General features: G+C 38.3%; 1 protein-coding gene across 1 annotated transcript; it reads right to left on the bottom strand.

Moving 5' to 3' along the window:
• Window positions 1-1,198: 1,198 nt before the first annotated feature.
• iyd (iodotyrosine deiodinase) lies at window positions 1,199-9,573 on the bottom strand. Its single transcript, XM_079803271.1, has 5 exons — window positions 9,341-9,573; window positions 4,170-4,370; window positions 3,861-4,020; window positions 1,902-2,058; window positions 1,199-1,821 (listed from the first exon to the last, which is right to left on the bottom strand). The coding sequence occupies exons 1-5, from the start codon at window positions 9,525-9,527 to the stop codon at window positions 1,639-1,641; spliced, it is 888 nt and encodes a 295-aa protein (XP_079659397.1). The 5' UTR covers window positions 9,528-9,573; the 3' UTR covers window positions 1,199-1,638.
• Between the last annotated feature and the right edge of the window lie 3,033 nt (window positions 9,574-12,606).

Raw genomic sequence — 12,606 nt, 5'->3', positions numbered from 1 at the left:
TTACATATATGCTAACATGTTACTAGCATGTACATTGTTAGGGTTAGGGTTAGGGTTTTAGCCCAAGCAGCAACCTCTCCCAGTTTCTCTTGAAGCCAATACGGAAGTGACTTAAACTGCAATTCATCGACTGGCCACTAGAGACAGGCTCCAGAAGGAGCAGAATCTCATTGAGCCCCATGTAAAAATGCCCAACTTTACAGCAGAAAAAAAACATGTTTACAGTCTGGTACAAATTGTGTTTTTTGTCAATATAGCTAATTGTGCACTTCATGACAACTGTGAGGGGGTGAATTTTTTTTATTACTCATTAATTTACATTATATAAAGCCTTAAAGTTCTGCATAATTAAGGGCGTGGCCACTTTGAGTGACAGGTGGATTGTTGTTTATCTGCTGTCTGTTAGTCATCACATCACCTCAGCTCCACCCACGTCCCGCCTCTTTACCCATTTTCTGTTATTCGGGAGTGACGCGCTGCCAAGATGGCAACGGCCAACTTTGAGGCTTCAAAAACTCTCTTCAGAAACAGGGAGACGTCATGGACACTACATCCATATATTTTTACAGTCTATGGTTTTAGCACATTTCTAGCATGTTTTAACATTGCTGGCATTAATTAGCATGTTTGCCAACAACATATTTTAACATTGTTACCATTAATTAACATGTTGATAGCATGACTGAACATGTTTTAACACGTTGCTAACATGTTTTAGCACATTGATAGCATGAATTAAAATGCTGCTGCCATTTTTTAACACGTTGCTAGCATGAAGTAGCATGTTGTTGACATGTTTTAACACATTGTTAACATTTATTAACATGTTGATAGCATGTTTTAACATGTCGCTAACATGTTTTAGCACATTGATTGCATGAATTAACATGCTGCTGGCATGTTGGCTTTTAACATGTTGCTAGCATGAATTAGCATGTTGTTGACATGTTTTAGCACATTGCTGGTATGTTTTATCATTTTGCTAGCATGAATTAGCACGTTAACATGTTTCAGCATGTTACTAATATGAATTAGCACATTGCTGGCATGAATTAACACGTTGCATGCATGAATCCGCATGTTGTCTCGACACGTTATTAACATGAATTAGCATGTTGCTAATATGTTTTAACACATTGCAAGGCTTTGCTAGTGATAGAGATTTGGTGGATGAAGCTTAAATTAGCTCTATTAGAATCATTGTATAAAAGTTTTTTTTAATGGAGGTGAAGCGATGTAAAAGATGTTGGTCGGTCACATGATCCTGACAACATGGCGGATGTAGTACGTCTAGATAACATTCATACTACACATTCATACAATATAGATAGAATGTACTAGTTGTAGTGTTTAATAGCACAACACTTCACCTTGCATGGGAAAATAAAAAGACATCATTTATTTAATGTTTCGCATAGATCACAACAGATTCACAATATAAAGCGTACATTAAATGAACCAATGAACTGTATTCTAATGCAAACTATTATCATAACATCCCTTTATGGTAAGGTATCATAAAAAAACAAAGCAGTGAGATGAGAACTTTTGGAATAATTTTCCAAAACTCATTTCTATTACAAAGAACATAATCATACATTCAAAACGGCTTTATAATCTGGTATTATTATGGCACTGTCACACAGTCACCATTATGTCACTGAGGTCCTTGCGTTTGAGGTCAGGCACTTTGGCGTCAGACGCAGGGTAGCCGACAGGAAGCAAGATTAGAAGCTTCTCATTGGCTGGTCGCTGGAGGAGGGACCTGAGCTGTGGGCCGCAGTTCAAAGGAGTGGTCGTCACGGTAACCAGCCCTACATTCTATCACAACAAAATATAATATTGCATGTCATTAAAATTCAAAGAAACAAGCGTCTGATTGGTGCGTTTCCGAGTCTCACCTGCAGGGCGGCCAGTAGGATCCCGCAGGAAATGGACACGCTGATCTCATTGTAGTAGTGAGTCTTTTTCTTGCCATTGGGCAGAACTCCATGTGTCTGCTTGAATACTAGAATCAGATATGGAGCCACATCCAGATACTCCTTCACCCAGTTTGTCCTGTGAAAGAGAGGTTTACCTGTTTATACAGTAAGTGTGATCTTTATTTAGTGAATTATGAAATCATATCAAATCTTGAGGTAAAATTATAGTAGAACGAATATGGTAAAAACTGACCATAAGGGGCTCCAGTATCATAGCTACAGGAGTTTATTAAAACGTTGTGTAATAATTATAATTATATAAGAAAATATACTATCTATATTTATCTGTAAAAATCCCAATAATAAATCTTATTTATAAAACTATACACTGTAATATAACACTAGTTTAATAGTATTATAAATGGTATAACTTCTTATAGATATTATTATATTGTGTATATAAATACAACAACAAAAATAATTATTATTATATTACAGTGTATAGTAAAAATATTTAAATGTTAACTATAGTATTATGAACATTATTATTTCTAATAAATATTATTATATTACTGTGTACAGTATTACAACAACAACAAAAATAACAATAACAATAATTCTTATATTATTATTAATAAATCTCTGTGTATAGTATTACAATAATAGTAATAACACCTTTAATTATTATTATATTATAGTGCATCACATTATAAATATTATTATTTAAATTCTATAATTATTGTAGTATAATAAATATCTTTATTTATTATAAATATAGTTAATTAATGACTGTATATTGTGTTACAAGAATATTATATAATAATAATAATTTAATATTATATTACTGTGTATAGCATTACAACAAAAAACAATGCTAATAATAATTATTATTATATTACAGTGTATAGTATTTTAAAAATGATTTAAAATGTTTCATTATCATATTAAAGACTTGTTATTATTTTACCGTGTACAGTATTACAACAAAAATAACAATATTATAATTATTATTAAATCTGTGTTTAGTATTACATAATAATAACAGATTTAATTATTATTATATTATAGTGTATCACATTATAAATATTATTTTTTAAATTCTATAATTATTATAGTATCATAAATATCTTTATTTATTATAAATATTGTTAATGAATGACTGTATATTGTATTACAAGAATATAATAATTTAACGTTATATTACTGTGTATAGCATTACAACAAAAAACAATGCTAATAATGATTATTATATTACAGTGTATAGTATTTTAAAAATAAATACTATATTTAATAATAAACATTTAAAATGTTTAATTATCATATTATAGACTAATACATATTGTTATTATATTACTGTGTACAGTATTACAACAAAAATAACAATAATTATTATTAAATCTGTGTTAAGTATTACATAATAATAACAGATTTAATTATTATTATATTATAGTGTATTGTTTTTTTACATCTTATAATTATTGTTCTATTATGAATATTATTTATTATTAATAAACGACTGCATATTGTATTACAACAATAATAATAATAATATCATATGTTTTATTGTTGTTTTGTGACCTCAAGAGCTAGAAAAAAGTCACCACAAGGTGGCACTAATATCATAGCTAAATGAGTTTATCAACACATAATATTATTATCTGTAATTGTTATATTAAATTACAATACATTATAGTATAGTACAGTAATAATACTGGAACTAAAAAATAAAAGGTAACACTTTCCATTAATAACAGTAAATTATGCACAATTACATGCAACTAACCCTCAACCAAACCCTCATCCTATAGTAAGTACATGTAGTTAATTAATATTACTCAGTACTTAAATATATAATTACACTGTAACAATGCCACCGTAAAATAAAGTGTAACCAGATAAAACAGTATGTAAATAATTTCTTGTCTGTTTGAAACACACCGGAGTCTCTTCAGGTCATGGACCCACTTGTCTCCCATCCTTTGCTTGTAGTTGATCTCCTCCTCTTCCTCAACGATCTCTCTGATCTTGTGTTTGACGTCGGCATCAGACACCACCACAAACGTCCAGGGCTCAGTGTGAGCGCCACTGGGTGCAGTGCCTTACACACACACACACACACACACACACATGAAAACAAAAGGGCTGGCTTTGAGTTGTTTATTCTTTTGAGCTGAATATTGATTGGCTACCTCTGCCAAACCACTGGTCAAATTCAAGCCCTTCCATCATGGCGATCGATTGCCTTACCTGCAGTGCGTATGACATTGTCAATCACTTCTTTTGGTACCGGATCTGGACTGATGAAGCGGACGGACCGTCTCAGATTCATGAGCGAGTAAAGCTCCTCGGAGCGCTCCAGCATCTCAGCTGCAGAGTACTGAGCTGGAGAGTACGGGACGTGGGGTATGTTCTCTTCCTCTGTTGTGTCTAGCCAATCTTCTTCATCCTCTGTGCACAGACAATATATTTAGTCAACAATGCCAGTAAAAAAAAGTAACACAAATTCACATCAGGGCAGTCTCATTTCTTTATTTCTATATCTTTTGTTTTCAATTTGTCATCTAATGGAAGAAAAAAGTTTTTTTATGCAAAATATGATTGCATACAAAACATTATGACCACTGACAGGTGAAGTGAATAACACTGATTATCTCTTCATCACGGCACCTGTGGGTGGGTGGGATATATTAGGTAGCAAGTGAAGATTTTGTCCTCAAAGTTGATGTGTTAGAGGCAGGAAAAATGGGCAAGCGTAAGGATTTGATTGAGTTTGACAAGGGACAAATTGTGATGGCTAGACGACTGGGTCAGAGCATCTCCAAAACTGCAGCTCTTGTGGGGTGTTCCCGGTCTGCAGTGGTCAGTATCTATCAAAAGTGCTCCAAGGAAGGAACAGTGGAGAACCGGCGACAGGGTCTTGGGCGGCCAAGGCTCATTGATGCACGTGGGGAGTGAAGGCTGGCCTGTGTGGTCCGATCAAACAGACGAGCTACTGTAGCTCAAATTGCTCAAGAAGTTAATGCTGGTTCTGATAGAAAGGTGTGAGCACCAACAGCAACACATGACACCAGGATGCACTGACTATGGGAAGAAGGCAAGCCGGCGGAGGCAGTGTGATGCTTTGGGCAATGTTCTGCTGGGAAACCTTGGGTCCTGCCATCCATGTGGATGTTACTTTGACACGTACCACCTACCTAAGCATTGTTGCAGACCATGTGCACCCTTTCATGGAAACGGTATTCCCTGGTGGCTGTGGCTCTTTCAGCAGATAATGCGCCCTGACACAAATCAAAAATGGTTCAGGAATGGTTTGAGGAGCACGAGTTTGAGGTGTTGACTTGGCCTCCAAACTCCTCAGATCTCAATCCAATCGAGCATCTGTGGGATGTGCTGAACAAACAAGTCTGATCCATGGAGGCCCACCTCACAACTTACAGGACTTAAAGGATCTGCTGCTATCATCTTGGTGCCAGATACCACAGCACAACTTCAGGGGTCTAGTGGAGTCCATGCCTCGACCGGTCAGGGCTGTTTTGACAGCAAAAGGGGGACCAACACAGTCATAATGTTTTTGCCTGATCTGTGTATTATGAAAAATAAATTATTGGGCAGTACTTCAGTATGGGGACCAATTCTCACTATGAACTTGCTTATTAGCATGCATATTACAAGGATATTGGCTGTTTATTAGTCCTTATAAAGCACACATAATGCCTTATTCTGCATTACCATAATTTTCAGTAAATTAGGAGTTTATTGAGGTTTATTGAGTTTGTGTTCCCCAAACTAAAGTGTGACCAAATATTGTATATAAACAGTGCACTTAATTATGCAACAGACATTAAAGCACTAGAAACGTTTTTGAAAGCGGGCTGTAATCGAGCATGTTGCAACTTTTTTGGACTTGAACCTTTGCATTGGGTTCAAAACTTTGTCCCAGCTTTGTGTTGTGAGATCTCAAACTTTGAGATCTCTTCAAAAGTTCTGCATCCTTGCGCTCGACTTCCCTCTTCAAAGGCATCTTCACATGTTGAGTTTATGTTCGCTTTGTACTGACTCTAACCATCATCCAGACAGTTTGACTTAATTCAATAATTTTGAAATTACACGAACAAATTGTTTGTTTAACAGTGTATATCCATCATTTTATTAATCATTATATGACATAATATAACAATATTATTATAATATATCTATACATTAATTTTTATTATAATTAGGAAATATGCAATAGCCTATATGTAGCATGCATTATTATTTTTTTATTTATTTAATTAAATGTGGACATAATATTTGATTATTAGTATATTATTGCTTTTGTAGACTGGACAATGGGTGTAAGAGATAAAGTCAACATGAACTTGACTTTATCTCTTAGTTTTACACCCATTGTCCACTTACAACTTTATTGTTACTAATATAGAACTATGAAAGAACTTCACGCAGCCATCAGTAAACAACAGACTGATCACCCGGAAGCTGCGTTTATTGTTGCAGGTGACTTTAATCACTCAAACTTAAAGTCAGTGCTACCCAAGTTTCACCAGCATGTTTCCTGCCACACCAGAGGAAACAAAACCTTAGACCATGTTTACACAAACATGGCCGGAGCTTACGTTGCGACACCCCTCCCCCACCTGGGACAGTCAGATCACCTCTCTTTGTTTCTCAGACCCAAATATTCACCCCTCATCAACCGCGTGAAGCCATCAATGAAAACCATCAAGGTGTGGCCTGCGGGGGCAGACTCCACACTCCAGGAAAGGTTTCTAAACACAGACTGGAGTATGTTTGCTTCTCAAGCCACCAGTGGCGCTCACACGGACATTGACTCCTACACCTCCTCAGTATTGGATCATATCAATACCACCATCGACAGTGTTACAACCCAGAAACAGATCACCACATACCCAAATCAGAAGCCTTGGATGAACAGGGAAGTACGACTCCTGCTGAAGTCACGCAATACTGCCTTCAGATCAGGAGATGCACAAGCCTACAGCGCATCCAGGGCAAACCTGAAGAGGGGCATCAAAAAGGCCAAGCACTGCTACAAGCTTAAGATTGAGGGTCACTTTTCCAACTCTGACCCTCGACGCATGTGGCAGGGCATCCAGGCCATCAGTGACTACAAACCCCCCCACTCCACCCCCGCAGCCACTGATGTCAACTTCCTGAATGAGCTAAATTACTTTTATGCTCGTTTTGAAAGAGACAACAGAGAAACTGCCACCAAGCTCAAACCCTCAGCTGACCACCCACCAATCACACTCTCCACCACAGATGTCTGCAAGGCACTGAGCCGGATCAGCGCGCACAAGGCTGCTGGACCAGACAACATCCCTGGACGTGTGCTCAGGGCATGTGCGGAGCAGCTCGCTGGGGTTTTTACAGACATTTTCAACCTGTCTCTCGCCCAAGCAGCTGTACCATCATGCTTTAAACGCACTTCCATTGTGCCAGTGCCGAAACACTCCAGCCCGAGGTGCCCTAATGACTACCGCCCTGTAGCACTCACACCCATCATTATGAAGTGCTTTGAGCGGCTGGTCCTGGAACACCTAAAAGACTCTATACCATCCACATTGGACTCACACCAGTTTGCCTACCGCAGCAATAGGAGCACAGAGGATGCAGTTTCCATGGCACTGCACTCTGTGCTCACCCATCTGGACAGTAAAAACACTTATGCACGCATGCTGTTTGTTGACTTCAGCTCAGCATTCAACACTGTCATCCCATCCAAGTTAATTGCCAAACTTGGAGACCTGGGCATCAACACTTCAATGTGTAACTGGATTTTGGACTTCCTAACTGACAGACCCCAGAATGTTCGATCAGGATCCACCTGCTCCACATCCATCACTCTTAACACTGGTGTACCACAGGGCTGTGTGCTAAGTCCGTTTCTCTACTCCCTCTTCACCTCCGACTGCAAGCCTGTGTATGGAACTAATTCCATCGTCAAGTTTGCGGACGACACTACGGTGATTGGTCTCATCAGCAACAACGATGAGACTGCCTACAGGGAAGAGATCCAGCACCTGGCCACATGGTGCGCTGATAATAACCTGCTCCTCAACACCACCAAAACGAAGGAGCTCATTGTGGACTTCAGGAAGGAGTCAAGAGGCACACACGACACCATCCACATCAATGGAATGGCTGTTGAGCGTGTCTCCAGTTTCAAGTTCCTGGGGACCCACATCTCGGCGGACATGTCGTGGACGACCAACACCTCCAGCCTGGTCAAGAAGGCTCACCAGCGCCTCTTCTTCCTGAGGACACTGAGGAAGAATCAGCTCTCCTCGGCTATCCTGGTGAACTTCTACCGCTGCGCAATAGAAAGCATCCTGACCAACTGTGTGGCAGTGTGGTATGGGAGCTGCTCTGTTGCGGAGCGCAAGGCACTGCAGCGGGTGGTGAAAACTGCCCAGCGCATCACAGGGACTCCACTGCCTGCCATCGAACACATCCAGAGGAAACGCTGCCTGCATCGAGCTCGCAGCATCCTCAAGGACTCCTCTCACCCAGCCCACAGACTGTTTTCTCTCCTGCCCTCCGGCAGGCGTTTCAGGATCCACCGGACCAGGACCAGCAGACTTAAGAACAGTTTTTTCCCCAGAGCTGTCTCTTTATTGAACTCAAACCCCCGTTGATCCACTTCCCTCATAAACTGATAACTCTCCTACCTCACATCCACCTTCACTTTGTTATTTGCACTACTGACTGTTTATTACAGTAACAACTGTTTACTTATGCATTCTGCACCACCATACCGTAACTGGATTATGCTCATCTGCACTGCCGACTGTATTTACAGTAACAATGTTTACATTTGCATTTTGCACCGTACTTCTAACTGGAATATGCAACCACTTTCCACTGCACTTTTACACTTTCTTTCGGATAGCTCTGTCCATAATTTATTGTACTAACTTAATCCACTGCTATATTCCTCATATTAGCCTAACATATTATTGTATACCTCTAACTGTAAAATTCTGTTCAAGTAATAACCGTCTGTATATTTATTCATAGTACATAGTCACCTGTAAATTCTGTTTATAGTAATAGCCATCTGTATATTTATTCATAGTACATATTCACCTGTAAATTCTGTTTATAGTAATAGCCATCTGTATATTTATTCACTGTATATATTCATCTGTAAATTCAGTTCTACTTATAGTAATAACCATCTCTCTACTTATACATATTTATATATATTCAGAACATTTTTATGTCCTGCACTTACGCAACCATTGTATATATCCTGCACTTGCTGCTATTGCACTTCTGGTTAGACCTAAACTGCATTTCGTTGCCTTGTACTTGTACTTGTGTAATGACAATAAAGTTGAATCTAATCTAATCTAATAGTGATGGTGTGAGTGTAAGGGTGGAGAGTACAGTACCGTTGTTGTGTTTCCTGCTGATTTCAGTGTCGTCCTGCAGATCCTCGTCCACCCATGGTCTGGCTGTCTCATCTGAACGCTTCTGCTTTGATCTGCTCTCTCTCCTCTGTGAGTTTTTGAAGAGAAACCCGATAACCACGCACAAAACGGCCACGAACACCGGAGTAAGAGACGAAAACACCGCCATGATGAACGAGACGAGTCAAGTCAGTCTGAAGGAGTTTCACTGAAGTTCAGTGAAAGGGGAGGGACTCACTTTCTTCTGCTAAGGTTAATATTCAAACAGCTCCAAGGGAACATAATGCCACACAGTTATCTGTAGCTAGAATCATTATATTTTCATATAACATCTTAAATAGTTATATTATAAACTTAGTTGATAGTGATCAATTATTTAATAGCATAATGAGAATAATAATAATAAGCAATTCATTATTGTTGATATTATTATTCAACAAACAATAAAAATGCAATTAAGTGACTGCCGTTACATCGATTTGTCAGTAGGTGGCGAAAAGTGATTCATGGAATCATTTAAAGGATTTGTTCAAGAACGCTGGTTCAGGTTCAGTCAAGTGGCGTCTTTATGAATCATTGTCGTTGAATCATTCACTCAAATGATTCAAATCAGGACCAAATCACCACCACCTGTCTTGACTTGAACTCTTGGAAGTGTTGTTCTAATACGCGGGACAGTCGATTCTGCTGTGACTTTGTTGGGAAATATTTTCGTTGGCGCAACAAAATGGACGAAGTAAGTTAACTGGCGAAACTACAATGTAAGTTATGTCTTTTTAAATGTACACTGTATAACTTGTTTGTTCAAAATGTATTAAATTAATGTTACATCAGTTAACATCATGAATCCATCTTCCCAGCCGTGTTTTTGTCTTATCCTGAATCACTACGGTACGCCTATAATAAGTGTTTATATTCGGACTATTTTAAACCGAGCGGAAGGACAACTGAAACTGCTGCGGAGTAACTTAGCCCAGTGCCTGCGTGACTCATCGACATATACTTAAAGCTACACTGTGTAACTTTTTTAGTCTATTCTTAGCTAAAAACACTTAGTTCTTTCAAAAATATATGTGCTCATTAATGTATATTTACTTCTTTCAAGTAATAAAGTATTCTCGTAAGTTTATAATATGCCATTGAAAATACATAAGGTAATGGGATCTAACGGTGGTCGCCATGTTGCCCCTCCATCTTGAAAGTACATTAGCCAAAGAGGGACATACCCGTAAATTCAAGCTTCGCCATTCGCGTTTTAACCGGTTTTAACACTGTGCACGTCAACTTGTTCAGACTTGTCTGGTGCATGCGCAGAGAGTTCATCTCAGCAGCTCCAGTAACAGAGTTATACGGAGTTTTCCTGGCTTGTTTATTCCTCAAAAGTCTGTTTTTCCTTGTGTGGTATTTCTGTGCGTTAATAACTCCGTAAGTAATAATAGTTATTTTCATTGTAGATGTGTTTCAGAGTGTGTCATCGCGTAATTCAGTTGATTCAGAAGTATTTTTGTGTCAACATACAATAGCGTAATGCTCACCTATTTGAATAATCATTCAGTTATTTTGTTATCAACAATGTTTATTCGTTTATAGAAAATATTTGCTTGTAATGTATGTTGATGGAAATATGTATCAGGTCTGATCGGCATATTAACACTTGTTATACAGAGCTAAACCTGCGCACACACTTTTGTAATCCGACACCGCTTGTTAGCAGCAGCAGCGGCAGCTCCGCTCCTTTTAATGCAGCTGCATTTAGCGCCTATATATGGTACAATAAGCTCTGGTTTACGGTTACATTATACAAATGTAACTTATAAGTATAGTTATACAGTTCTTAACTGTGTATCTTCTGTCATGCCATTATCATGTATATTTACCATCCTTATTTGTTCTCTCACAGAAACCACATTTATGTACATATACATGCAAACCTGTTTATGCCTTGCAATTGGATGACTGAATAAACATTACTATCATCAAAGTTCACTCTGGATTAGCTGCAGTTCTTTCTAGTCGAATAATTAGGCCAGTTGAGTTCCAACCATCCCACTGCGCACAGAATATCCCACAGGCACCGTGTCGAATGTGGACGAGGTCGAACTGGAAGCCATATTAATCTTGGACTAAATCGGCCACCGTAGGAGTTAAAACGAAATCGGAATTGAGAGGAACAGAAACTAAAATTTACTGGATGGTCATATACCTTTTCACCACTAGATGGGGGAAAATATCACACAGTGTAGCTTTAAAGGGATAACTTAGTTCACACCAAAATGAAAATTACCCCATGATTTTCTCACCCTCAAGCCATTCAGACGAATACAATCGGAGTTAAAAAAAAAATCCTGGCTAATCCAACCATTATAATGGCAGCCCAAAATTTAAAGCCCAAAAACCATCCATTATAAAAGAAATCCGCACAGCTCCGGGGGGGTTATTAAAGGCCTTCTGAAGCGAATCGATGTGTTTGTGAAATAAAAATATCCATATTTAAAACTTAATAAAGTAAAATAATAGCATGCTATCCGCCGGACCACCTTCCATATTAAATTTATGAAAAAAGCGTAACTGGCGTGACTATGACGTCTGACGTTTTGTAAGCGTTTTGAACTGCGAGAGGCGTTACACTTTCTTAGTTGAATACATTGAACATGATAAAATATAATATACATTTATTTATAATAAAATATTATTGCTATCACTTATGTAGCCATGGATTATGATTATCACTATGTTTTGTTATTGAGCTGCTTTTATTATAATGCATAATCTGGCCTAGCCTGGCGTGGCCATACTCAATTCTAGTCAGAATATGAGTCTGGTACCGCTCCATTGAGTTTTGATTGTGTGAGATGGTGGTCCAGTGGGTTAAACCATGGAACTGATATGCAGAAGGTTGCTGGTTCGATCCCAGCGGTCACCACCAGTGTGTCCTTGAGCAAGGCACTTTACTCCACGTTGCTCCAGGGGGCCGTCCCTGTAATAAGGGCACTGTAAGTCGCTTTGGATAAAAGCGTCTGCCAAATGCATAAATGTAAATGTAAATGTTGATTATGGGGCGTGTTTCAACCGAGCCAGTCAAGATTCAAGAGTTTTATTTGTCACATACACAGTTATATACACAATATACAACTGGCAGTGAAATGTAAACAGGTCCGCTCCATGGACAGTGCAAATAACAGTTACAAGAACACAAGGGGAAATTAAAATAGAAATAGAATAAAATTAGAATAAAAAGTATTAACATA

The sequence above is a fragment of the Gobio gobio genome (assembly GCF_949357685.1).
Source record: "Gobio gobio genome assembly, chromosome: 21".
In the NCBI taxonomy this organism is placed as follows: Eukaryota; Metazoa; Chordata; class Actinopteri; order Cypriniformes; family Gobionidae; genus Gobio; species Gobio gobio.
The sequence above is the reverse complement of the archived record's forward strand: the minus strand, read 5'-3'. Positions and strand labels throughout refer to the sequence as shown.